General features: G+C 42.1%; 1 protein-coding gene across 13 annotated transcripts in view; it reads left to right on the top strand.

Moving 5' to 3' along the window:
* Positions 1 to 27,134, top strand: part of PTPRM (protein tyrosine phosphatase receptor type M) — a 916,041-nt gene that overhangs the window by 377,307 nt on the left and 511,600 nt on the right. For all 13 annotated transcript variants that reach the window (XM_040353983.1, XM_040353984.1, XM_040353987.1 and 10 more), the window contains one exon: positions 14,607 to 14,900. In XM_040353983.1, coding sequence (XP_040209917.1) covers positions 14,607 to 14,900 — 294 coding nt within the window. The remainder of the gene's footprint in view (positions 1 to 14,606; positions 14,901 to 27,134) is intronic.

The following is a 27,134-nucleotide window of genomic DNA, read 5'->3' as shown; positions in this document are numbered from 1 at the left end:
ACAGCTCCCTGAGCAGAGAGCTGGTGACTGTCAGTCACCGCTCTCTGCCCTGTCCCGCCCCCACTGTAGTGCTGGGCTGGTGAGGGTCGGGAGCAGCCAGCTCAGGCTCTCAGCGGCTTGCTGAGAGCTTGAGCCTGGTGCCATTCCGGGCATGTGGTTGAATTACGACTTCATTGTCGCAATCTGTGACATCTCTGTGATGTCAACCGACAGTGGGCTTCATCCTGCTGTCTGCTGAAAATGGGTCACAGGAGTGCAGAACGAACTTCCACATAGGAGAAGTACAGCAGAAGACGTCCCCACCCAGTCCTTCTGTGTTCATAAACAGAGGCTTTTTGGCTGTCAACCAACACAGCAAGACTGAGGAGGGTTAGGCCAACCGCACCTTTTCATGCCTAGTACAGCACTTTAGTTGGCTAAATGAGTGTGATGCAATACTCAGGCCAACCACCTACTATAGAGATATTGCTCCTTGCCAGGAGGAAGAAGAGCCTGAAGAGAGGCTGTGCGGTCATTCATGACCAAATAAAATATAAAAATATGGTAGATTACCATTATTATTGTAAAAGTGAGTTATAATATATATTTACCAAATACTATTTACTGTATTCCTTTGTTTTTTCTGAGTGCAGCAATGATTCATAACTCAAATTCATAATTCAAAATTCATAACTATAACATTTGTAAACTTTGGGGGTTCTTAAGCTCCGCGAGACAAGTGCGTAAAACCGTGTCAGTAAAGCAAAGGGTCTTTATTGGTGACCAAACAAAACAAAATAAAGCTTTTCTTCAGCATCCAAAACGTCACAACAAAAGTCCTGCTTGTTTCCAGCATAAATTAGGAAAAAAAAGTCTTTCTTCAGAAAACAACCAAAAGAAAGGCACATACGTTTTTAGTAAGAAGTCCTCCAGACCTTCCCTGCAGACACAGCTTCACTTCCAAACTACTCAGAAATCCTCTCTGAGCAGCTAGCAGACTTCCATCTTGTCCTCACAGGTGCACTCTCCCAACTCACTCATTCCCTCCAGCATCACTTCCTGCTTTAATGGGTGGTTGTCTGTGAGATTTTAACCCCTTGTGCGCTGGCTTCCAGGGTTTAGGAGTGGAGGCTCCATCCCACCCAAATAACACTTTGGAGCCTCCAAAATTCCAGGCCCCAAACTACTTTATTAAGATAGAGAAGACTGCGAGCCAGTCCTCTCTGAATTAGCGCCTGCCTGGAACTTTTCACCCACTTTTGGGTGACCCCCTGAACCTTCTACCTCTATTTAAATGGACCATAGTCCAAACAGTGGTGCCGTATAGCACCCGTCCAGGACCCACCCCTGGTGTCCTGTACATATCCCCCCCCTCTGCCTCAACGCGGAGGTGTTGGAGGCAACAGTAGACACCATACAATGGACTCGGGAGAGGGCATCGGCATTCTGATGCTGTCTCCCGGGTCTGTGCTCTACCATGAAATTGAACTCCTGGAGAGAAAGGAACCACCTTGTTACCCTGGCATTGGTGTGTTTATTCTGTCTCATCCAGGTAAGCGGAGCATGGTCTGACACCAAGCGGAACTTTCTGCCCAGGAGGAAATATCGCAAGGAGTCTAGAGCCCACTTGATGGCCAGACACTCCCGCTCCACCACCGCATAGTTTCTTTCAGCTGCCGTCAGCTTCCTACTAAGAAAGACCACAGGGTGCTCCTCCCCATTGATTTCCTGAGACAGGACCGCTCCCAACCCTTCGCTTGAAGCATCTGTCTGTACTACAAAATCTTTTGTAAAATCTGGAGCTACAAGCACCGGATCTTGGCACAAAGCTGTCTTAAGCTTTTGAAAAGCCGTCTCGGCCTCGGCGTTCCACTTTATCATCACTGACTTTCTGCCTCTGGTCAGGTCGGTCAGTGGTGCAGCAACAGTGGCAAAGTTGGGGACAAACCTCCTATAATAGCCAACTATGCCCAAAAACGCTCTGACCTGCTTCTTGGTTAGGGGACGGGGCCAGTCCTGTATGGCCTCCACCTTACTCATTTGGGGCTTCACCAGCCCTCTACCCACAATATATCCTAGGTATTTTACTTCCTCCATCCCAATGGCACACTTCTCGGGGTTGATGGTGAACCCTGCTCTTCTTAAGGAGTCTACGACTGCCTGAACCCGGGGAAGGTGGGACTCCCAATCAGTGCTGAAGATGACTATGTCATCGAGGTAGACAGAAGCGTACCGTTGGTGTGGACGCAGAGTTTTGTCCATGGCCCTTTGGAACGTGGCCGGGGCTGAGTGTAGACCAAATGGCATCCTCTTATATTGGAAGTGGCCTTCTGGGGTAGAGAAGGCTGTCTTCTCCCTGGCTTCCTTAGTCAGGGGAATCTGCCAGTACCCTTTTGTGAGGTCTAGCGTGGTAATGTACCTGGCAGGCCCCAACCTTTCAATTAGCTCATCTACTCGTGGCATGGGATATGCGTCGAACTTGGAGACTTCATTAAGCTTTCTGAAGTCGTTGCAGAAGCGGAGGGTGCCGTTGGGCTTGGGTACCAACACAATTGGACTTGACCATTCGCTCTGCGACTCTTCAATGACTCCAAGCTCGAACATTCTTTTAACCTCTTCGGACACTGCCACCCTATGAGCTTCTGGGATACGGTAAGGCTTTAACCTGACTTTTACATTGGGCTCGGTCACAATGTCATGCTTGATGACGTTGGTGCGACCGGGCAACTCTGAAAACATATCTCTATTTTTTTGTAGAAACTCTTTTGTTTGCTGGGTTTGAGGTCTAGTCAGGGTAGCAGCAACCTGCACCAAGTCGATCCCTGCATGGTCCCCTGACTGTACCCCTACTACCGCTGACACTTGTTCTCTGTCTCTCCAGGGTTTCAACAAATTGATGTGATAGATCTGGTATGGTTTTCTTTTCCCTGGCTGGTGTACCTTGTAGTCCACCTCACCGACTTTCTCTACTACCTCAAATGGGCCCTGCCATTTGGCCAAGAATTTGCTCTCTACCGTGGGTATTAGAACAGCCACCCGGTCTCCTACTTGGAACTGTCTAATTTTAGCCGACCTGTTATACACTCTTCTTTGGGCATCCTGGGCCTTCTGCATGTGCTCCTTCACCAGTGGCATCACCTTAGCCACCCTCTCTCGCATTTGAGAGATATGCTCTACCACCGTTTTGTGTGGTGAGGACTCACTTTCCCATGTCTCTTTTACCAGATCGAGTAACCCCCGGGGCCTTCGTCCATACACTAATTCAAATGGCGAAAAACCTGTGGATGCTTGCGGGACCTCCCGGATAGCAAATAACAGGGCAGGGAGTAACATATCCCAATCCTTCCCATCTTTCTGGACTACTCTTCTCAACATGGATTTTAGGGTTTTATTGAATCTTTCGACTAGGCCATCGGTCTGTGGGTGGTAGACAGACGTCCGCAACTGCTTAATTTGAAACAATTTGCACAAGTCCGCCATTACCTTTGACATAAAAGGGGTACCCTGGTCTGTCAGGATCTCTTTGGGGAACCCAGTTCGTGAGAACATTTGAAACAACTCCCTGGCGATGGCCTTAGAGGAGGCTTTCCTCAAAGGGACAGCTTCTGGATACCTAGTTGCGTAATCTAGGATGACCAATATGTATTGGTGGCCCCGTGCCGACTTTACCAGGGGTCCCACCAGATCCATAGCGATCCGTTCAAACGGGACTTCGATAATCGGCAAGGGCACCAGAGGGTTTCTATAGTGTGGCACTGGGGCGGTTAACTGGCAAATGGGACAAGACGCACAGTATCTTTTAACCTCGGCCTTCAACCCTGGCCAGTAAAACCGGTCGTTTATCCTGGCCTCTGTTTTCTCCGCCCCCAGGTGTCCTCCCAGTGCATCGTTGTGGGCTAGATCGAGGAGCATCCGCCTATACGGTTGGGGAACCAGCAACTGCTCTATAGTTTCCCCTCGGCTCTCAGCCACTCGATACAGTAAGTCCCCCTTCAACGCAAAGTGAGGGAACCTCTGGTCTGCATCTGGCATTTGTGGGACCCCATCAACAACAGAAACCTGCTCTCGAGCATTGACCAAGGCAGGGTCCCGTAATTGGGCGGTACCAAATGCACCTCTGGACACGTCTAGATCTGGATGTACTGGCCTTGAGGAGGTTTCCCCTTCATCCTCCTCAACCGGGGAGAGCTCCTCGTCATCCTCCCCCAGCATGACTTGTAATGGGAAGACCTCCCCCACCTCAGAGATCAACCCGGGTTTAAGACCTGGGTCAGGGGCATTATCCTCCACATTAGCATTCCCTGCGACTTCATTATCAATGGTAGGTATTTCTATATGAGAGGGGTGTATTTCAGCTCCGGACCCCTCGGACCCTGTCCCTTCCAGGCCCAGTGCCCCCAGTTCCCCTGGTGGTGCCATTTGCACCTCGTTCCATAGTTCCAGAAATAGTGGACAGTCCCGCCCCACTATGATGTCATGAATTAAACTGTTTACCACCCCGACCTCCTGTGTAACTGAGGCATGGCCATAAGAAACAGTCACCGGAACCAAGGGGTACTCCTTGGTATCCCCATGAATGCATACCACCCGAAGAGTTTTAGTCACTGGTCTAAGCCTCCCAAGTATCCTGGCATGTACTAATGTTACCATGCTACCGGAGTCCAGTAGGGCCCTGGCAGGAAGGTGGTTCACCCACACTTCACACTCAAACCGTCCTGCAGCCAGGTCAAGATGAGTGGTACACACACTTCGCACATAGAAGGAGCTTCTCCGACCAGTTCCGCACTCCATAGGCTCCTCCTGCAGTGGGCATTGTGCCCGGGTATGCCCCCAGGACCGACATCGCCAACATTGTATGTCTCCCATCTTTGGTACAGGAACCGACCTCCGTGGTTCTAGGGCAGATGGTGTAAACCTGCGGACGCCAACATCTGGCAAGGCTTCTCTCCTCAGGTTGGTGGCTGGTCTGGGTGTCCTTGGCGTGGGTTCTCGACGCTTGGCAGGCCCAAGCAGGTCCTCCACCACGGTATACCGTTCAACCAGCTCGATCAGCTGGTCAGCATTAGTAGGGTTTCCATGGCTTACCCAGCGCTGTAGGTCATCTTGTAGGGACCGTAGGTACCGGTCCATTACCACTCGTTCCACCATTTGTGGACCTGACAACTTTTCTGGCTGCAGCCATTTTTTAACTAACTGAATTAGTTCATGCATCTGGGACCTGGGTGGTTGGTCCGATTTGTACCGCCAGCGATGCACCCTCTGAGCCCGGACAGCTGTGGTCACTCCCAGGCGGGCCAGGATTTCAGCTTTTAGACGTTCATAGTCTTTGATGTGCTCAGCTGGGAGGTCAAAATAGGCCTTTTGCGGGTCACAAGTGAGAAAAGGCGATATAATGCCGGCCCATTGGTCCCGGGGCCACGCTTCTCTCTCTGCTATCCTTTCAAAGGTGGTAAGAAAGGCTTCCACGTCATCGCTGGGTGTTAGTTTCTGCAAAAAATGGCTGGCTCTAACAGACACTGGGTTGCTAACGGCAACGACCGCTTGCGCTTGTCCCTGAGCCAGCTGCTGTACGGCCTCCTGCAAGGCAGCCACCTGTGCTTGAGTGGACTCCTGCTGGGCCGTAAACTGGGCGGATAGCAGCCGTGTATTTTCCTGCTGCGCAGCTATAGCCTGTGCCAGGGCCTGCTGCTGTTGAGCCATCGCTTCCTCATGGCGACGGTTTGACTCTGCTGACGCTTGCTGCTGGGCCACAATGGCTTGCTGCTGGGTCACAGTGGCTTGCTGCTGGGTCACAGTGGCTTGTGCCAAAGCCTTAACGACCTCCTCCATGCCTTTGTCTGCTGTTTGTAAGGCCTGGGCTGACTTCACCCAAGACATGCCATAGGTACACTGTCTCTTTAAATGTCAGTTTTAAACGGTTTTTGCGCCTGCAAATGCACTTTGCCCGCATTCTCCACCAATTGTAAACTTTGGGGGTTCTTAAGCTCCGCGAGACAAGTGCGTAAAACCGTGTCAGTAAAGCAAAGGGTCTTTATTGGTGACCAAACAAAACAAAATAAAGCTTTTCTTCAGCATCCAAAACGTCACAACAAAAGTCCTGCTTGTTTCCAGCATAAATTAGGAAAAAAAAGTCTTTCTTCAGAAAACAACCAAAAGAAAGGCACATACGTTTTTAGTAAGAAGTCCTCCAGACCTTCCCTGCAGACACAGCTTCACTTCCAAACTACTCAGAAATCCTCTCTGAGCAGCTAGCAGACTTCCATCTTGTCCTCACAGGTGCACTCTCCCAACTCACTCATTCCCTCCAGCATCACTTCCTGCTTTAATGGGTGGTTGTCTGTGAGATTTTAACCCCTTGTGCGCTGGCTTCCAGGGTTTAGGAGTGGAGGCTCCATCCCACCCAAATAACACTTTGGAGCCTCCAAAATTCCAGGCCCCAAACTACTTTATTAAGATAGAGAAGACTGCGAGCCAGTCCTCTCTGAATTAGCGCCTGCCTGGAACTTTTCACCCACTTTTGGGTGACCCCCTGAACCTTCTACCTCTATTTAAATGGACCATAGTCCAAACAGTGGTGCCGTATAGCACCCGTCCAGGACCCACCCCTGGTGTCCTGTACACATTGTTTCTACATAGCATATACGCCAACAGAAGCAGGAACTGTAACATCATGTTACTGACAGTTTAAAAAAAAACAGTAGTCTCATTTAAAGAATGTTGGGGGCTACAGCTATTGCTGGTTATGAGTTATATTGTGTTATCAGCACCTTCTGTGCATTTGAATCCTATATCATGGTATACAAGATCCAATTGTTCTTATGCTAGAAGAGATCTTGGCTGTTATTAAAATACATATGTGCAAAGGCAAGCAGCAGGGCAGTATTGATTCAATGTGTTTGGAAAAGCATATTAGACTCTTGCATATGGTTCACTGCTTAAACTTTTTCTAATATCAGTCTGGTCACAGGTGCATTATTAACCAGACAAAGAAAACTCTAATGGCCCTGTCTGAAAAGACATCCGATTATTGCAGGGTTCAACCTGCTTATTGAGTTCATACAAGGAGAGGCAAGGTGTCTTTCAGCTTTCAGATGTTGCTTTGCAGCATTTAACAGAGGGCATGTAGGGGAAGCCATCTGTAGCACCCGTGACCCACTTCTTTTCAAAGCTTGCCTCCTTCTGCAAGAACTTAACTTTGTTGCTTGTGTGAAGAATTAAAAAAACAGAAAAAAACAAAAACCCTTACATTTATTCTGCAGCTTAGTCGTTTTCATTTTAAGCCAGCAGGAGGATTCAAGATTATATCAGAACACATTTTTAAAGCAGTCAAGGCATTTATTGAAATATTGGATTCTTATATGTTCTTTGAAATAGTAAGATCTGCAGTATTCTTTGTATTTTTTGAAAGAAAGCGATTAAATGTATTCTTGTATTTGTTAAAGAACTGAGTAAGCCCTATTTAGTGATAAAAATGTTTTACTTATCACAAGCATGAAAAATATTATGACATTAAAAGATAAAGCTTCCGCTAGGACTGTGCTGCAGTATAATATCTTTCATTCTGCAGAAGTATTAGCAAAATGTCAGTGAAATTGTCCTCTAAAAACATTAAAGGACACACATTCAAAAGAAATACGGGAAAAGCTATGCTTGGTTTTAAGCAAAAATAACATGTTGAGCAACAGGCCCTATCTATTCCATTCATTTCTTGTCTAATAACGTTTTATTAAATTGCTAGGTTGTGAAAATAGAAAACTTGATAGATAATTTCTCTTAATTTGCACTTATGTGCTTAATGTGCCTGTTGTATTTACGCTGGCATTTATTTTGTATTATTTAAAGACATAATGGTATTTAACAAAACCTTGAAACACCCTCTCGTAATTAACAAGCACATTTACGTTTTTGTTTTCTTCATTATTATGAAGCTTATAATTCTTTTGACACCCATAATAAAAAGATAGCAAGAGGATATTGTTTGTTAAAAGTAACAGATTGGAAAAGCAAAATAACGGTCTGTACTATAGTTTATTCCTGGCAGACTTTTAATAAAAGGCATATACAGTATTAGTTTTCAGCATATTTAATGGGAGTGGTATTGTAAAAACTTTTCATTGTGTAAAAGTAACATAAATAGGACACTTAGGCCGCGTACACACGGTCGGACAAAACCGATGAGAATGGACCGAGGTTCAGTTTCATCGGTCCAAACCGACCGTGTGTATAGCCCATCGGTCTGTTGTCCTTCGGTCCAAAATTTTAAAACATGCTTTAAAATCAAACCGATGGCCCGCTGCCCGATCGGTCCAAACCGATGGTTAGTACAGAAAGCATTGGTTCAAAACCCACTCATGCTCAGAATCAAGTCGACGCATGCTTGGAAGCATTGAATTTCGTTTTATTCAGCGCGTCGTGTGTTTGACGTCACCGCGTTCCGACCCGATCGGTTTTTGGAACGATGGTGTGTACGCACATCAGACCATCAGACCACTTCAGCGGTGAACCGATGGAAATGGCCCGTCGGACCATTATCATCGGTTTGGAACGACCGTGTGTACGCGGCCTGACTGACAGCCTGAGTTTTATCAGATTTGTTAAAAACACATCTTTATTTGATCATTTAAAATTGTATACCAAAAAAAAATGTGATGTTTCATTTGTATTCATAAAGCTTTCAATCAAAGAAATTGTTACAAAGCATACATCAGACATTACAGAAACATCTTAAGCAACCTTAATTTTGTCATATATTATGCATGCCATGCAATACATTACCCATTAAAAAATAAGTGTAGCGCTAATCAAAAAAATACAGCAAGTGTCAACCCAAAAATACATACATCAAACAGGGTAAAACACACACATTTGAATGTCTTGTGAAAAAACTGTGAAAAAGTCATCATATTAATTCACCACATATAGTGCAAAAGTGATATCCGCAATTGTGCTCTTTATGTCAGTGGTTATCAACCCTGTCCTCAGGGCCCACTAACAGGCCAGGTTTGCAAGATAACTAAAATACATCACAAGTGATATCATTTGCTGCTCAGTGATTGCAGTATTCTAGTCTGCATCTCCCCAAGGTAATACATAAAACCTGGCCTGTTAATGGGCCCTGAGGACAGGGTTGATGACCACTCTTTATGTCACCTCCACATCACCACAGTGGCCAACTCAAGGTTGACCAGAATGGATTGACCCCCTGAGAAAGTGTGGTCCAAAGCACTTATGGTACTGTGGTCCCCAGAAGCTCCTATTCCAACACAGAGAGTCACCTTGAAATCCAACTGGTCACTCACAGTCTTCCCCTTTTTTGATGAAAAACCTTGCTGTCCTCCTCTCCAATTTTCTGCCAGATTAGTTATCTCTAACCTTTTTTGATCTGCTCCCAGGAATATTTTATAGTTTATACCTTTAGGCAAAAATATACAGTGAGGTTACAGAGGCTATAGAGAGGCTACAGTTATCCTATGAAGCGTTATTGCGTCCTGAAGAAGTAAACATTGTTTCACGAAATGCCTTGAGAGTTCACAGGATACCAATTGGTTATTTGGATGTTTATATATTTATATAATTATTTATTATATCCTGTTATGCTTTATGGAATTTCTGTCCAAGATTTTAATCATTATATGAATATATATATATATATATTTTTTTTAATTACTGTTGTTTTGCTGATGTCTGGTGCAGTTCACAAAAGTCCCATGGGCAACTCTTTTGGTTGAAAGGTCTTACAACTAGGGACTGAACTGCACCTTCATTAGTGGTACCAATACCTGTTTTTATATGTACTGTCTGGCAAAAAAAACCACCTTTAGTATTTTCATTAGGATCAGGGAGGAATTAAACAGGGATAACCAATCTGACCATAACCTCCCCCTTGCCAAGCCTTCTTCCTGGAAGCTTGCTGCACCTTCAACACTAGCTTTTTTTAAGACCCTGCCCTCTGAAAAAAATAGATTTTTAGTTGTCTCTGATATAAACAGTATATATATATATATATATATATATATATATATATATATATATATATATATATATATATATATATATATATATATATGTATATATATATATATATGAGATTGCTCTATACTGACAGCACTGTGTTATCAACCTATTTTTAGTGTAGCAAAGTGGACCACATATATAAGCACATATTTTCATTTTAGTTCTCAAATAAAACTGAACTGCTTACTATGGGCCAGATCCACAAAAGGGTTTCGACGGCGTATCTGCTGATACGCCGTCGTATCCCTGTTTCTATCTATGCGGCTGATTCATAGAATCAGTTACGCATAGATATCCCTAAGTTCCGACATGTGTAATTGTTTTACACTGTCGGATCTTAGGATGCAGTACCGCGGCCGCCGCTGGGGGCATTTCTCGTCGTAAACCAGCGTCGGGTATGCAAATTAGCACTTACGGAGATCCACGAAGGTTTTTCCCTTCGTGAAGTCGCCGTAAGTGTTAGTTTGCCTTCGCAAAGATAGGGCTGCTTTTACAAAGTGTAAAGTTAGTACACCATGTAAAAGTATACCCGTCTTTCCCACGTCGCTGTCAATTTTTTTTTCAATTTTTTATTTTTCCCGCCGCAACTCTTTTTTACCCGTCGCGATTCACAAAACCTCGACGCAACGTAACTTTGCGCAAAGCACGTTGGGAAAATAGCGTCGGGAGCATGCGCAGTACGTCCGGCGCAGGAGCGCGCCTAATTTAAATGGGACTCGCCCCATTTGAATTGGCCCTCCTTGCGCCGGACTGATTTAGGATACACCGCCGCAAATTTCCAGGTAAGTGCTTTGTGGATCGGGCACTAACTTGGGCAATTTGCGGCGGTGTAACTTAAATCGGAAAAGTTACGTTGCGCCCACTCGTTGTGGATCTGGCCCTGTGACTTTAATATACCACACAGTATCTAAGCTGTAGGACATTTTTGTGTATGTAGACCAGTATTTCTTAAAAACAAAAAATACGTTGTGGAAATTTTTTTGATGGGTCACCACATGACTGTGTAGTGAACATAGCCTAATTTGTCTAAGACAATAAATCAGTGGGGAGTGATATAGCATACTATGGGAGATATTTACTAAAGGCAAATCCACTTTGCACTACAAGGGCAAACTACACTTGAAATTGCATTGAAAGTGCACTTGGAAGTGCAGTCACTGTAGATCCGAGGGGGACATGCAAGGAAAATAAAAAACAGCATTTAAGCTTGCACATGATTGGATAATAAAATCAGCAGAGCTTCCCCTCATTTCAGATCTACCGTTCAGATTTACAGGAACTGCACTTCCAAGTGCACTTTCAGTGCAATTTCAAGTGCACTTTGCACTTGTAGTTTGCACTTGTAGTACAAAGTGTATTTGCCTTTCGTAAATAACCCCCTATGTTTCAAATACTATACTATTATGGTTGGAGATGTAACCTAAAAGCACAACGGTAGTGTATCACAGAGAGTGTTCTATTCTGTGGGATGAAAATGTAATAAATATTCCCACCCATGACATCAACAGCCTACTCATAACCTGTGAAGCAGTTAAACAAATGTTGAGTGAAGGCATAGACACATATGGGGGACTAAAGCATGGGGGCATAAGGAATTACACAGATGATGTTGTGATATGAAGAGACCCAGGTGCCAGTTAAAATGTCAAAAAGAAAATGCAATAAAAATGTTCTTCTATCAAAGCTCACAGATATGAAAGCAATATGCATTGTGTTATGTGCCCATTGTTATCTGTCTTTGCTGAAATTTTCATAATAATTCTCTTCTTGGGTTCCAGTACAGTAACAGTCTTCATGTTTGGGTCCTGGAATTTAAAAGTTTAGGAACCCCTGATTTAGACTAACTAATTACCTACTTGATGAAAATGTTTATTCCAGCTTATATCAATGTGCTTTAGTACATGACATTTCACAAACCATCGTACATATTCGCCGGCAGACCATGCACCATGGATCGATAACTTCCGTCTAAAAGTTTTTATTGAAATCGATCACATCACAAAAGAAAGTGTAACATTTCGGAGCCGCACAGGACCCCTTCATCAGGCATGTGAGTGAGTGAAAAAACGTATATAGCGCAACACATGCAAACTGAATCGCCTCTGATCATCACATGCCTGATGAAGGGGTCCTGCACGTCTTCGAAACATTTCACGTTCTTTTGTGATGTGATCTCTTTCATTAAGAACTTTTGGATGGAAGTTATCGATCCATGGTGTGCCGGCGAATGTGTACGCTTGTTTGATGTTTCCAAGACCCATTTTATGAGCCACATCTGCCAGGAACGTGTGCGATAGGAATATTGATCAGACAATTTCACAAACCATGACATTGCAATGCCCATAAGATCTAAGGAGATATAAGTTGCACAGCAGGAATCAAATCATTATTGGTATCTGCCGCTTTGGACCTGTACACCTCAACTGACCCTTAGAAAGAACCATTGCAAAGATATTCCTGACCAATCCTTTCAGTGGCAATACAAGTTTTCTGCAGTTAAAAACCCAATAATGAGCACAGAAGACATGTATCTCTGTATCAGATACTTACAGAACATATGATAAACTGTGTGAAGGGGTAAGGGGATCAGTGTGTGTTAGCATGAAACCTTAATCCTGCAGAACTAGGCACTTTTATTTTTTAATTATGAAGAAATGAAAGTAAAGAATGGATAAATGCAGAGCTGTCTTAATGAGAGGGCACACCTGGGCACTGTCCAGGGGCCCCAGCTGCATGGGGGGCTCCTGCACTTTCCCCAAAGCAGCTGGTCCTTGAGCGCACGCTGCCCCGAAATTGGGTGCCCCATGATGGCACTGAGAGTGATAGATAAACAGGGGAGGCAGTCTGCCTCCTACCTACTTGATGTCTGTTTACCTGCACTGTCATCATTGTAGGGGTCCCAGAGCATTACTTTGCCCAGGGGCAGTGATGCTATTAAGATGGCCCTGGATAAATGTATGCGACAAGGTGAAAACCTCTCTAAAGCTATTAACATTTCTAGCTTGAAAAAGTGAGAATCAGATCTGAGGTGCATATGGCTGCACTGTAATACATTTTGTTTAAGAATCAGCTGTCCCGATGCTTTGTTTAGCCTTCAGGATAGCATTGGCTCATTGCTTCTGTTTTATCCACTATGCACAAGTTGCTGCAAATAGCTCTGGGGTTTCACAAAGTAATTGAAGGTAGTGGGTCTGAAATACAGCCAAAGCTGTTACCTAAATGCTATATCTTATAACCCTTTTGACCTTGCTATTCAATTTGCATTTACGGTCAGCAGTGCTTAATATATTGGAAGAACTTGAAAGTAATTATGTTTTTATTTCAGCATGGCTTCACTCATGCCTTAGGATTCTTCCATGAAGGCATTGTATCACGTCCTGGTTCAAGAAATAGCTTAATCACATAAATTGATGTTAAATGATTTTGAGTTGGTTCGGAAGTGTTTACAGCACACGCTTCCTACACACAGCATTCACTCAATCATTACTAACACAGCAGCCTGTGGCTAACAGGAGATCGTATTGGCTGATTTCTTTTGCAGATTATAAACTGTTTTTGAGTCCCCCATCATTTTAAAACACCGTAAAATAATTCCACAGCTAATAGATAAGTAAAATAAATAAAAACACATTATTTTGTAATACTATTCCCACCAAATTTTCAAAGTTTACTTCTGCAGCTGCAACTTGTAATGCAGATTGACTGTATGGCTTCTTAGCATGCTTACAGCACCAGATGCATGTGAAAATTGGTATGCAGGCTAGGCTATGCGCAAAAGCCACCTAGGATCTCAAGTCCTAAGGGACAGCAGGCGGACTATTATTTCAGTCAGGGTCATAGAAAAGGCATTGCAAATTGTAAGTGTCTTAAGGGGGCTGCTGGAATCTTATCCTGCTAGTTCTTATGAAAAATATAGTGCATAAAGTACATTAGATTAATAAAATATCAGCCTTTCTGAACCTTTTTTGCCACATAGGAATGTGTAAATAATTTTCAGGTCTCAAGGAACCCCTTATAAACACAATTATATCACAATACAGTACATTAGCCATACCATATTGATGGTCAGTGGGACAAATGTTCCTCTTTACAGACTGCTAACATTATCATTGGTGCCATTGGTTACTTACCTGAGAAACCAGAGGTGAAGTTCCACTGGTCACATGCTGATTGCTCTGTGGGGTGGTATTGGTGCGGACACCGTCAGGCAGTAAATTAATCTGCCACTGCTCACTGTTCATGGAACCAATAGCAACTTCTAAAGGATCCAAAGGAATCAACAGAATCCTGGCTGATCTATTTCATCAAAAGCTTGGTAACCCAGTTAACCAACAATTAACAAAGTTTAGTTAAAAAGTTATAGGTTATAACTTATCACTGATCTATAAATAGGCCCCTATTGCTAGTCCTACCATATGGCATGGTGTTAATATTGCTTTTGTTAGAGTCTTCTTCATAGGAAGGGAAAGATTAAATGTTCAGTTGTTCTTAGTCCGCAAGTCTTTTGGCCAAGATTCTATATTTATATTTACACATCTTTGTAAAAAAAAGTACCAGTTATGACATAGAACAAATTGACTAATATTGTACACATATTTTTCTTTTTTTCTCAGAGCCCCCTGTACCCATTGCACCACCCCAGCTTTCTTCTGTTGGGGCAACCTATCTGTGGATACAACTAAATGCCAACTCAATAAATGGTGATGGGCCTATCATTCAGAGAGAAGTTGAGTATCGTACTACCAGTGGAAGTTGGTATGATCTCCAGCCAGTGGACTCTTCAAGTTATAAGATTGGGCATCTTGACCCTGACACTGAATATGAAATCAGTGTACTCTTAACACGACCGGGAGAAGGTGGCACAGGTTCCCCTGGACCAGCCCTGAGGACAAGAACAAAATGTGCTGGTGAGTACAAAATATGATTTCAATAAGTGTTATAGAGTTAAACAGAAGCCGTTTTTTTCCATGTCATCAATATTTGAATGATTCGACCTTGAAGCCCTGCAGTCCTGACATATTTAATCAAAGGATTCATATCTTCAAATGATGTTCTAAGTAGCAGAGTTTTAAATTGTGCATTATGTGTGTTGGGCAGTATAATCTGAATCCTTCCAATTGTTCTGCTTTACGGGAAGAGGCAAGGTGAAAATCATAGATGTACAAATGCAACGCTAGCTTACAGGAAGAATATGTCTTTTGAACTAAATGGATACAGTCTTAAATTATATCTGTTGCGCAGTGTTTTACTGTCTTTTTTATATATTGTAAGCAGAAGAAGGTGCAGCTGACATTGCTCATAGATCTTTCCGGCCATTTTTTTGGTAATCTGTCCAGTTCATAACTTAACCCTTGCAGAATAGATAATTGCAGCTCCTCCTGATATCTTTCCACACACAATTTTTGCTATATGACTTAATTGCTATTAAATATATATATATATATATATATATATATATATATATATATATATATATATATATATATATGTTTTATCTATTTGTAAAAGAAACCAAAAAAACTCTCAATTTTTGCACAGTTGTGAAATCTGACATATGATAGAGTCACTTCTATTTATAATAACAGGACACAGGTCATTTATAATAACAGGGCATAGAGCGAATATTTGGCCTATGTTTATAGCCCCTAAGTGCTACTAAATAAAGGAGTCTGCATTTACTATATCTGGTCTATCACAGTACACAGAACATGGAATTGCAATAATTTTAGTACATATAAACTGATAAATACCTTTTCTCATCAGCAGTATATAGCAGTTTTGGGACTTCCATCAGTGCCGAGTTACAGCTTGTAGGAGGAGTTTTCATACTTCACTGGCTGTCCTATCAGGTTGCAGGACCCCTGACCCTCTCTCTGGATGGTGCTGATTGGCCCTGTGCTGATCTCATGTACCCTCACAAGAAAAAAAACAACTCTCTAGCAACACACACCATACTGAGCATGTGCAGCTTGACTCCACTAACTCTGTCTTATCTGAACATATTTTGGGGGCAATGCAAGAAGGGGAGGATCTGTGCACACAGGATAAAACCGACTTTTTGCACAATGCAGAGAATTAACCCCTTGGGTTCCACAGTGAGTATAACAACCTTGCCTTTCTGCATATACAGACTGATTTTCCTGTTGTTGGTTTAGTACCACTTTAAGGCAGGATAGGTGCTTATATAATGAATAGGCTTATCTTGCAGAAACAAGCAGCCAGACTCTCTGATGAGCCCCCAATGTGCATATATAATTGTTCGGTGTCTGCTCACTGAAAAATTCTACATAGTTCGGTCTCTAGTATCTACAGAGCCTCCTGTGACTTGCAATATAATCACTTGGATGCAGTAAATGGGGAGATAAACCCAAAATTGCATTAACTATATTTGTGTCATGTGATTGTCTTTACCTGTGTGTACATGTTCACTGAATGGGATATAATTAAGTAGTCATAGTGGTACAAATTATTTCTGCATAATAATACATGTATAGTGTGACGATTAGCAATATGGAGAATATAACTTTAAACACGGCATTCAGAGTGAAACAGTGTGCAGTATGCTACGTTATGCACAGCATACAGGAAGGGTCAGCCTGTAAAATGTCACATGTATGGAGAGGTCAACCCACAATACATGTAGCACACCCAGCCACAAATACACTCAGCACATACATCACAGCTGGTTTATTGCTATTTTGGTTGGTAACTTTGAGCCTGGCTATTATGGATTTTTTTTTTATATTCCATATTTATATATTTAATTGCATACTGCTAAAAACGCATCTCATTTGAGGTCCCAAAACCTCCCCCCCCCCTTCTATCCATTTACAGGGATGGAGGCTATGGTAGTTCTATCATTTAAAGTCCGAACCCTATCCCCCCTTTTTGTTTACATACATCACAGTTTATACCCACCTCAGAGCTCCCAAAAGTGGATTAACAGGCTTACACTAGTCTGGCTTTAGAATGATCTACAAATTCTGCACAGAAGGTTTTATTTTCCCAGGCTTCTCTATAGTGTCCACTTCTTGCAAATTACTTCCTTCCCCCTTCCAATGCAGACCTTATTCATACTAAACATATATAATACCACCTCTCACTGACATCCTGGATTTTGGTTTTAATATAACTATGAAATTTAGGAATCTAATGCATTTTATTGTAAATTATTACCTAGAGAACTACTATAAGCCCAATTGAACTCTCACTTTAAATCATACAAATACATTTTAGCTACTTTAAAGCAAAAGGTGCTCAATATCTTACAGTTTATTTTCTTACTAAAGCATTTACAGCCTGAGTAGAGAAGCTTCTCCCTTGCCAGCAGCAGCAGAGTGAGGGCCATTGATCTTTGTAGGTGAGAGGGGTTGTAAACCCTCATGTTTTTGTATTAAGGTGAAAAAACACCTGCATTGTCTGGCCCCCCAGCCCCCCCCCTATACTTACCTAAGCCCCGAATTTCTGTGGGCGCGATCCCGCGTTGCTCTCTCCACGGCTTCTCGGCTCTTAAATTAGATCTTCATATCTTCATAGATTGATAGCAGCGCAGCCATTGGCTCCCGCTGCTATCAATCAAATCCAATGACGCGGCCGCCATGGGCGGGGCCGTGTCATACACTCGCCGTCGATGGACACCGATTGTTGGACACAGGAGTGAGAGCTTCCCAGAGGGAGAGAGCATCCCAGAGTGGGTTATCTATTGCAGGGAGGAGCCGCGAGAGCCGCCGTGGGAAACCAGAAGAGGACGATCGGGGCCACTCTGTGCAAAACGAACTGCACAGTGGAGGTAAGTATGACATGTTTGTTATTTAAAAAAAGAAAATCAATGCTTTAATATCACTTTAAGCAGTGATCTCTTTTCAGAGGTCCGACATGGCACCTGTTAAGTGAGAGAAGGAGCTTTCCAGTTTCCAGGCAACATGAGTTTTGGTGAATAGGTCTTTATGCAAAATCATTGTATATATTAGAGTAGATCTTGCATCCATAGCTGAGAATGATAAAACGTAATTTTCCTCACTGCATACAGTTTTCTGTTCCATAATGACAAAGAAGATATCAGATGGATGTCGTAACTTTGTAGAAAAAATAAAGAATGTTTAATGTCATGGATTGTCCTTACAGAGGAGATCGGGAATATATTATTGAAAATTTGTTTTATTTATTTTTTATTATTCAGTGACAGCATTTGACAGTTTCTGTAAGTAGTAACATTTTCGGCTAAGGCTGAGGACATTCAGTACAGACTGGGATGTTAATTGCTCATTAAGGACTTTCCCCTATAGTAAAGCAGGTCACTTACGAGGGCTTTTAATAATTAAGGCTGACCAGACCTTCAAGTCACATTTTTTTTAAATTTAAACTTGGCATGCATGACCACTGATTAATTAATGACAAATGACCCCCCCACAAAACAGTACAAATGACATGTAGCAACTCCCCAGTGGTTAGATTGTATCATCTGAAACAATTGTCTCTATGTTTGTCAGTTTCCATGAGTTTGGAACAGGCAACTGTGAACCTTGATGCTTTAACACAATATTTTTCACTGCTATTGATGTAAATGAAGTGAGGTATTGTACAATGCAATTAAATCACAGAAATCATTTAGAATGCCATATAGAACACTTTGTCTCTGCCAATCTTACGGCATTTACACCTGTTCAGGCTGCATTCACATCCTAGTCCAGCAGCTCAACCAGTAGATTAATCTCCGAGACCAGCGAGTATTAGTCACACCAAGGTCAACATGCAATCATTGAACTGTCACTTTGCAACTTAATGGACTTAACAAAGTGTTCCACCACTGTCAGGAAATTTGATAACTGAGAATGTAAAAAGACAGTTAAAATCATGGGAATAGTGCAAATGGGACTCCATACTTTAATATTTTCTTCATAGAAAAACATTTTAAAGATTTTTATATAATAATTGCACAGCAAAAAAAGTTTAAGTTTTCCCAGTTTTGAGTCTTATTTGCTGTTTGGAAATAAAAGTAACCTTAGTACAGCCCCAAACATTTGGAACATTCTGCACCTTATCCTAACTTGTCAGTGGGAAAAAGGACTGCAGTAACATCTATTTTGAGGCTGGGGATTTGAGTCTGCCAGTATATAATGATTGGCTGCAGTTAGTGTAGGTGTGGACTTGTGATGTCATTTGTAAATACATGATGGATCAGTTGTCACGTGCCATTTGGGAGCCAGCACCTCATTAAATCTTTAATAATGTTCCACTCCCTCACTCCCTTGTTCCAAGGTTCTTTTTTATTTTATATCTTTTGTTGGATATGTATATATACATTGTTTAGTGTCATAGCTATAAGTAAGTATTTTACAGAATACTGCTAGGATAAAAGTGTTATTAAACCCATGACCCTGCATTCACTATACCTGGTCTCCCACAAAACATGGAAATGCAGTTATGACTTCTATCAGTGTCTGGTTAAAGCTTATAGGAGGAGTTTGTATTCTACTCTGACTGTGGTATGAGGTTGCAGGACCCCTGACCCTCTGTCTGGACAGTGCTGATTGGCCCTGTGCTGATCACATGCACCCTCCCAAGAACAAAAAACGCTCTAGCAATACACGTTAAACTGAGCATGTGCAGCCTGACTCCACTGACTCTGTACTATCAGGAGATGGTTAGGTGACAGAGGAAGAAGGGGAGGATCAGAGGAAACAGGTTCAAACAGCCTTTTTACACAATGCAGATTAACCCCTTAGGTGCCAGAGTGAGTATAACAAGCATGCTTTACTGCATATACAGACTGATTTTACTGCTGTGGGTTTAGTAACACGTTAAATAGTGGTCCTGGAACTGGTGCACTGTGTTATCTTGTGTCTTTGACATTGGGTTTAAACAATAAAAATATGCTGTTTTGTTATATAATACATGCTGTGCTATAATATACAGCAATAAAAATCTGAAAAAAATATTATGTAAATGCAACAATAACATATGTGTGTGAAAGTATAAATTGTGAAAAGATCTCAAACGTGTGGTTAAGTCCACAGAAGAAAAGTCCACAATTATTAATACCAAAAAGTGCAAGATGCAACACATACACACATCTTCATAACCATCAAGGAGCCTTGTTGTGTGGGATAACTATATCTCTCAAATTAAAAATAAAACTGGCATTGTGCTCACTGTGGCATATTTTATTAAAACAAAGGTAAAATATAGACTCACATAAGTCAATGGGATATTGCTTTTAAACCACATGCATTGCTGCCAGTGTGAGTGGCTGGCTCCAATAGCACTTTGAAGTTCTCAGCCAGCCCGCTCTTAGCTCTGCCCCAGATATCATCAGCAGGACAATCTGCGTACGGTGTGGCTTCTACGGAGGACAGTAAACCAGGAGAGAGAGCTGAGAGCGTGCTAGATAAGCTGTTCAAAGTGCTATTGGAGATAGCCTCCTGCATCTGCAGAAGTGCATGTGGTTTAAAGCAATATCCCATTGACTTACTGTATGTGAGTCTATCTTTTACTCTTGTTATAATGAGATATGCCACAGTGAGCACTATGCTTGTTTTATTTTTAATTTTGAGAGATATGTTTATCCTGCACAACCAGGCTCCTTGACGATTGTGGAGATTAAAAAGAGATCAGTTTGGAAAGGAGCGATCTCTTGCTCCATACACACGATCGGTTTTCCCGTCGGGAAAAATTTGGATTGTTTTTGCCGACGGAATTCCTCTCAATCCTGCCTTGCATACACACGGTCACACAAAAGTTCGGTGGACTTTTGACTGCCAAGAACGCGGTGACGTAAAAGACTGCGACAAGCCAAGAAAATTAAGTTCAATGCTTCTGAGCATGCGTCGAATTGTTTCCGAGCATGCGTAGGAATTTTGCGCGTTGAGATTTGTACACACGATCGGAAATTCCAATCAGTTTTTTTCCTGACGGGAAAAATGAGATCCTGCTCTCTATCTTTTTCCAGCAGTTTTTCTGTTGGAAAAAGTCTGATGGAGCATACACACGGTCATAATTTCCGACCAAAAGCTCTCATCAGACTTTTTCCAACAGGAAAACCGATCGTGTGTACGGGGGATAAGAGTGCGATCCAAGAGGCCTTGATTAAAAAGCACTTATATGAACTATCTTGTAGGGGGTATTTCTCAAAAGGTGAGGGTGTGTCCAAAAGGTGTGGATCACAGTGGAGGTTTTTTCTCTTGCACACCAATTCAGAGGATTCAAGAAAGAAATACCCTGAATTGATTGTTGCTTATGCTTTATTGCACAAAGTGACTTTTGTTGCATCCTGCACTTTTGGGATTAATTCTGGACCTTTCTTCTGTGAACTTTTTGAGATTTTTTTATGATTTATCCTCTCCCACACATATGTTTTTGCTTTATTTACATAATATATTTTTTCAGCTTTCAGTGGTTATATATTATTGCACACCCCATTTTATATACAGTATTATTCAGAGTGATTTTGTTTTTAACAATCTTGCTTGCAGCTGGGTTTTGAAGTCTTTGTTTTTACACATTATGTAGTTTTAAGTACAACTAAAGGCAATTTTTTTTTAGCTACCAATAGAGTGGAGAGGGATTAAAACACATCTGGTGGACAGAACATTACCTGCCTGTTCACAGTGTCCTCTTGAATGAAAACTGAGCTGCGTATGAACAGCATCCAGACCATGCCCACTTTCCTAATGGCCACACCCCTAATTATGCTGGAATTACTCAATCGCAGCTGCGACCCCTCATCTAGTACCCTTTTGTAAAATTACTGCTCATGCCCAGTGACTCAAATAGGGATGTGGCTGTGATTTTGGGACACAACTTCAACATGATAGTGGACAGAGGTGCGCGACCTTTCCTGGCAAATCCAGGACAGTTGACATCTATAAAATATATAACCTAGAGCAGTATTTCTCAACCTTTTTTTCAGTCAAGGCACCCTTTAAAATTATGGACAATCTCAAGGCACCCTCTAACATTATGGAGAGTCTCAAAGCACCCCATTCTAAAATGTAAAAAACTATTTGAATAGTTTTAAACAATACATCAACATCCACACATAGGACACCCAACGTTAGAAGTGATTTATTCTTCCAAATCCAATACACTTTTGCACACTTGTACTGACTAGTATTCTAATATTTCTCTTCTCCCTAAGTTTTTCTCCATTACACAACTAATGTGACCCCAGAGCTGACCGATAGGGGCAGGGTAGGGTCATTGGTTGTTAGGACACCGGCGGCTGGAAGGTCATAATGGTGCACAATGAAAACCTGTGGCTTTGTGTAACTAAAAGTCATGCTTCATCCATCTGCTGCAATGTATATCATTTTGGGGCAATTTTTAGTCATTTTGCCAAGGCACCTCTGAAGCCTGGGCACCCTGGTTGAAAAAGGCTGACCTAGAGTACAGTGTTCAGACATAAGCTGTACGTCTATTCCCTGCCACCTCCAGTGATGACCATGTTCACACTAATGATAAATGTTTGCTGTCTAAAGTCTTTAGAGCAGCCGGAACAATACAATACAAGCATAAAAAGAAACAAAGGTGCAGCGCTTAGAATGAAATGTCCTTAGACCCTTCGGTCTTCAGATGTAAATAGTGGCCAAACATTTCATGTGGTATATTTGAAGAGTGACCCTTATCACAGGGGTCAAATGAGCAAATAGATGGAATGAACACCCTTATTCACGATCGTCCTCAGTCTTTTAGGCACAGCATATAAAACAGGTTGGACACAGGTATCCCAATATCCACTCCCCGTTACACCATTAGATCCACATAAAATATCACCCCATAGAATATAAAGGAATAATCCTCATGCTTAGAATACTTAAGCTTAATACACACTTTGGGAGTGGTGTGCAGAGTTTCTATTCGAGCCTGTGACTTAACAGATGAAGAGAGAAAAAATTATGTGGTCCAAGGCACCATAGGTAAATGGCCTCCATCCCAAATTTGAACAGGAAAAAAGGGAGAGTTTGGTCAGCGGGACTTTAAATGAGGTCAATCACCATGCGGAGTAAGCATATAAGGTATACAGTATTGCTTGATTGGGTTCCAACACAAAAGGGGGAGTTAGTTGGGGACCTGGAATGAGAGATGTATAACAAAGAGCAGTATTCGCAAAGAGCATTTTATTATGCCTTGTGATATAATATAGAGCATACTGAATGACAAAAGTTGCATCCACAAAATTGCATAAACATATTACAAATTACATATGCATAATAACACCATGTTACTTGGCATATCATCGAGTAAGGACAAGTCCTGCACAACATGAACCACTGGAGGGGCTTGATGGTATAATGAGAATCTGGGAGTAAAACAGTATGAAGAGGAACAGGTTTTCTATTCTGTTGCATTGTGTATTAAGCTGAAGTATTCTAAGCACCTTGAAAACAACTAATGGCACAGTAAACCCTACCGGTGCACCCTTGAGCTAAGATCCTTTTCACCATGAGCCTATTTCCATTTGCTTCATGGGCTAATTAGCAGGATCACTAGAATTACTACACCATGAGGATTCTGCCTTTATTTTCTATGGGATGATATTTTATGTGAATCTAATGGTGTGACCCTTGGGAACAGAGCGTGGAGATTGGGATACCTATGTCCATCCTGTTTTATATGCCGTACCTGACTGATTGTGGACGATCGTGAATAAGGGTGTTCATTCTATCTATTTGCTCATTTGACCCCTGTGATAAGGGTCCAAAGAGGAGGGTAAGAGGCAGTGTGTTTGGGTGCCGCGCAAGTGCTTGATTCACAAAGCACTTGCCTGTAAACTTGCGGCGGTGTAGCGTAAAGCCGTCCGGTGCAAGCCCGCCTAATTAAAATGGGGCGTGTATCATTTAAATTAGGCGCGTTCCCGCAACGAACGTACTGCGCATGCTCCGTTTTGAAATTTCCCGCCGTGCTTTGCACGAAATGACGTGTGTTACGTCCTTTCCTATTCACGGACGACTTCAAATTCGACGTGGGAATGACGGCCATACTTTAACATGGCTAGTCTAAATATAAGCCATTAAAATAGCAGTCGCAACTTTATGACGGGAAAAGCCGACTAGCGACGACCGCGCGTACCTTCGTGGATCGCCGTAAACAGCTAATTAGCATACCCGACGCGGAAAACGACGCGAACTTCACCCAGCGGGCACCAAAGTATTGCATCCTAAGATCCGAAGGCGTACAAAGCCGTACGCCTGTCGGATGTTAGCCAAATGCCGTCGTATCTTTGTTTGAGAATTCAAAATAAAGATACGACGCGGCAAATTTAAAAGTACGCCGGAGTATCAGTAGATACGCCGGCGTACTCTCACTGTGAATCTGGCCCTAAGTCGTTTAAATTGCCTTAGAAATATTGTGTGTATGGCCAGCATTAAGGATTCCAGAGAAAATATATTTCTACTGACATATTCCTCTCTGCACCCCTATGAAAACCACTACAAAAGCATCAAATTGTGGACATCGGACTCTTCAATTATTAATTTGGCAATATCAATTCAGCAAAAGGACCGCAATATAAGGTGATTTTGGTAGCACAAGCAGAGATACTTGACTGCTGGAATCTTCGAGTGATATATAAAGCCATTGGGTGCCTGATCTCCTCTTTTCAGTAGTGCTGCAAATGTCACAAAACCTGTCACTTCCAGTGTACTTAGGATGACAGCTGTCATAGTACTGTAAAATCATTGCAAAATCAGAAGGTTAGCATGCTGCTACCCAAGTTAGCACCTCAATCAAAATGATTCTTATGACTGCTTAGACTGTCATAGCTACTTTTATTAAATCATCCACATAGTTGGTAAACAAATTTAGCTTATTGAACAAAGTGTCTTGTTGGTAAATGAATTTAGCTTATTGAAAAGATGCAGGCGCAATTAAAGGTATCACAGTGTTTAGCAATAAAACTACATTTCCCATGACACTTTAGTAAAGGTGTAAGATGTCAAAGGTTGCTTGTTACTGCTGGGACTTCCTTCCATACCATTATCCACCTAATTGAACAATATTACTTTTCCCGTCTTCATTTCTACATAGCAATGACTTTCCCAAGCATGCAAACGAGAAAATAATTGTCAGCCAGCTAGCAGTGTGCATTGTGCACTTATCCCCTACTGAGATGTAATCTTCATCGTTATCGTTATTTTATAATGTCTGCCGCCTTTTCTTAGTTCAGCCTCAATTTGTTTCTTTCAGTAGGTTCAGAACCTACATCCTCAGCCAGCCAATAAATTGATAAAACGTTGCAAGTTTCTTACCCTGAATCTTTTCAGATTTTAGGACTCGTTGCCATTTTTTTTTTTTTATCAGAAAAGGATTGCTTTTCCACTTTGAGATTAACTGCATGAGATATTTATTATTTACCCTGCATAAATCTTCCTTGCTATGTATTATTTATACCACATATAAAGTATTGAGTGACTGCAGAAGCGATGTGACAGGATAGTGTCACTTCAGTGTTCAGCGATGCTTCCTGACACCTTTAATTGGAGGTTTGCAGGCTTTAAACGACATACTAATCACTGGCTAATGGGGTTAGTAGATGCTGATAAACTAATGACAAAGCAATTAAGAAAGGTAGGAGTAAACACTAAGATCCCGAGATGTGCTTCTTATATTTAACAACAGGAGCCGATCTGAAGTCAGAGCACTTGTTTAATGAAAATGATAATTGTTAACCGCAGTTCTGAAGCTAGTAAAACTTCAAATAGAATCCATTGTATTTTAATGTTTTTGGAAATTTCTTAACCGCTTAAGACCCGGACCATTATGCAGGTAAAGGACCAGGCCCCTTTTTGCGATTCGGCACTGCGCAGTCGTGTGACGTGGCTCCCAAACAAAATTGGCGTCCTTATTTTTCCCACAAATAGAGCTTTCTTTTGGTGGTATTTAATCACCTCTGCGGTTTTTATTGTTTGCACTATAAACAAAAATAGAGCGGCAATTTAAAAAAAAAATATTTTTTACTTTTTGCTATAATAAATATCCACAAATAAATAAAAAAACATTATTTTTCCTCAGTTTAGGCCGATACGTATTCATCTACATATTTTTGGTAAAAAAATCGCACTAAGCTTTTTACTGATTGGTTTGCGCAAAATAGCGTTTACAATATAGAAGATAGTTTTTATGGCATTTTTATTAATAATCTTTTTTTTACTAGTAATGGCGGCGATCAGCGATTTTTTTACTGTGAAAATGACAATGGCAGTGAAGGGGTTAACCACTAGGGGGCGCTAAATGGGTTAAGTGTGTCCTATTGTGTGTTTCTTACTGTAGGGGGGCGTAGCTGGACTTGTGACGTCACTGATCGTCGTTCCCTATGACAGGGAATAGGCGATTAGTGACAAGCCACAGAGAACGGGGAAGGTTTGTTTACACTCACCTCTCCCCGTTCTTCAGCTCCTGTGACTCGATTGCGGGACACCGGCGGTGATCTGGTCTGCAGGTCCCGCGGGCACGGTCATGTAGCCTCGGACCGGCTCGCGAAACGCCGGCAGCGCGCGCATGACCCACGGCTGGGCACTTAAAGGGCAACGTACCTGTATGTGATTGTGCCCAGCTGTGCCATTCTGCCAACGTATATCGGCGTGAGACGGTTCTTAAGTGGTTAAAGTATAACTCCACTCCAAATAGCAAAAAAATATTCATAAATAATATAGCGTATACAATTGTGACTCAAATCTCATGCCGCGTACACATGACCGTTTTTCATGACGAGAAAAATGCCATATTTAAATTGGACATTAAAAACGGTTGTGTGTAGGCTCCAGAGCATTTTTCTCGACGAGAAATATAAGCATTAAAAATGTAGAACCTGCTCTAATTTTCCTCGTCGCTTTTCACGTCGTCGTTTTTTTCTCGCCGCGAATACGCTTTAACGACGGTGAAAAAAACGTGCATGCTCAGAAGCAAGTTATGAGACGGGAAATTAGCATAATCAGCCCAAAGGGTGGCGCCATTCGAATGGAACTTCCCCTTTATAGTGCTGTCGTATGTGTTGTACGTCACCGCGCTTTGCTCGAGCATTTTTTATCACGATCGTGTGTATGCAAGGCAGGCTTGAGAGGAATCACGTGGAGAAAAACGTCGTTTTTTTCCATGACATGAAAAACAGTTGTGTAATTAAATGATATAAAAAAATGATCTTTTCT

Source organism: Rana temporaria, chromosome 5 (genome assembly GCF_905171775.1).
Source record: "Rana temporaria chromosome 5, aRanTem1.1, whole genome shotgun sequence".
Lineage (NCBI taxonomy): Eukaryota > Metazoa > Chordata > Amphibia > Anura > Ranidae > Rana > Rana temporaria.
The sequence above is the reverse complement of the archived record's forward strand: the minus strand, read 5'-3'. Positions and strand labels throughout refer to the sequence as shown.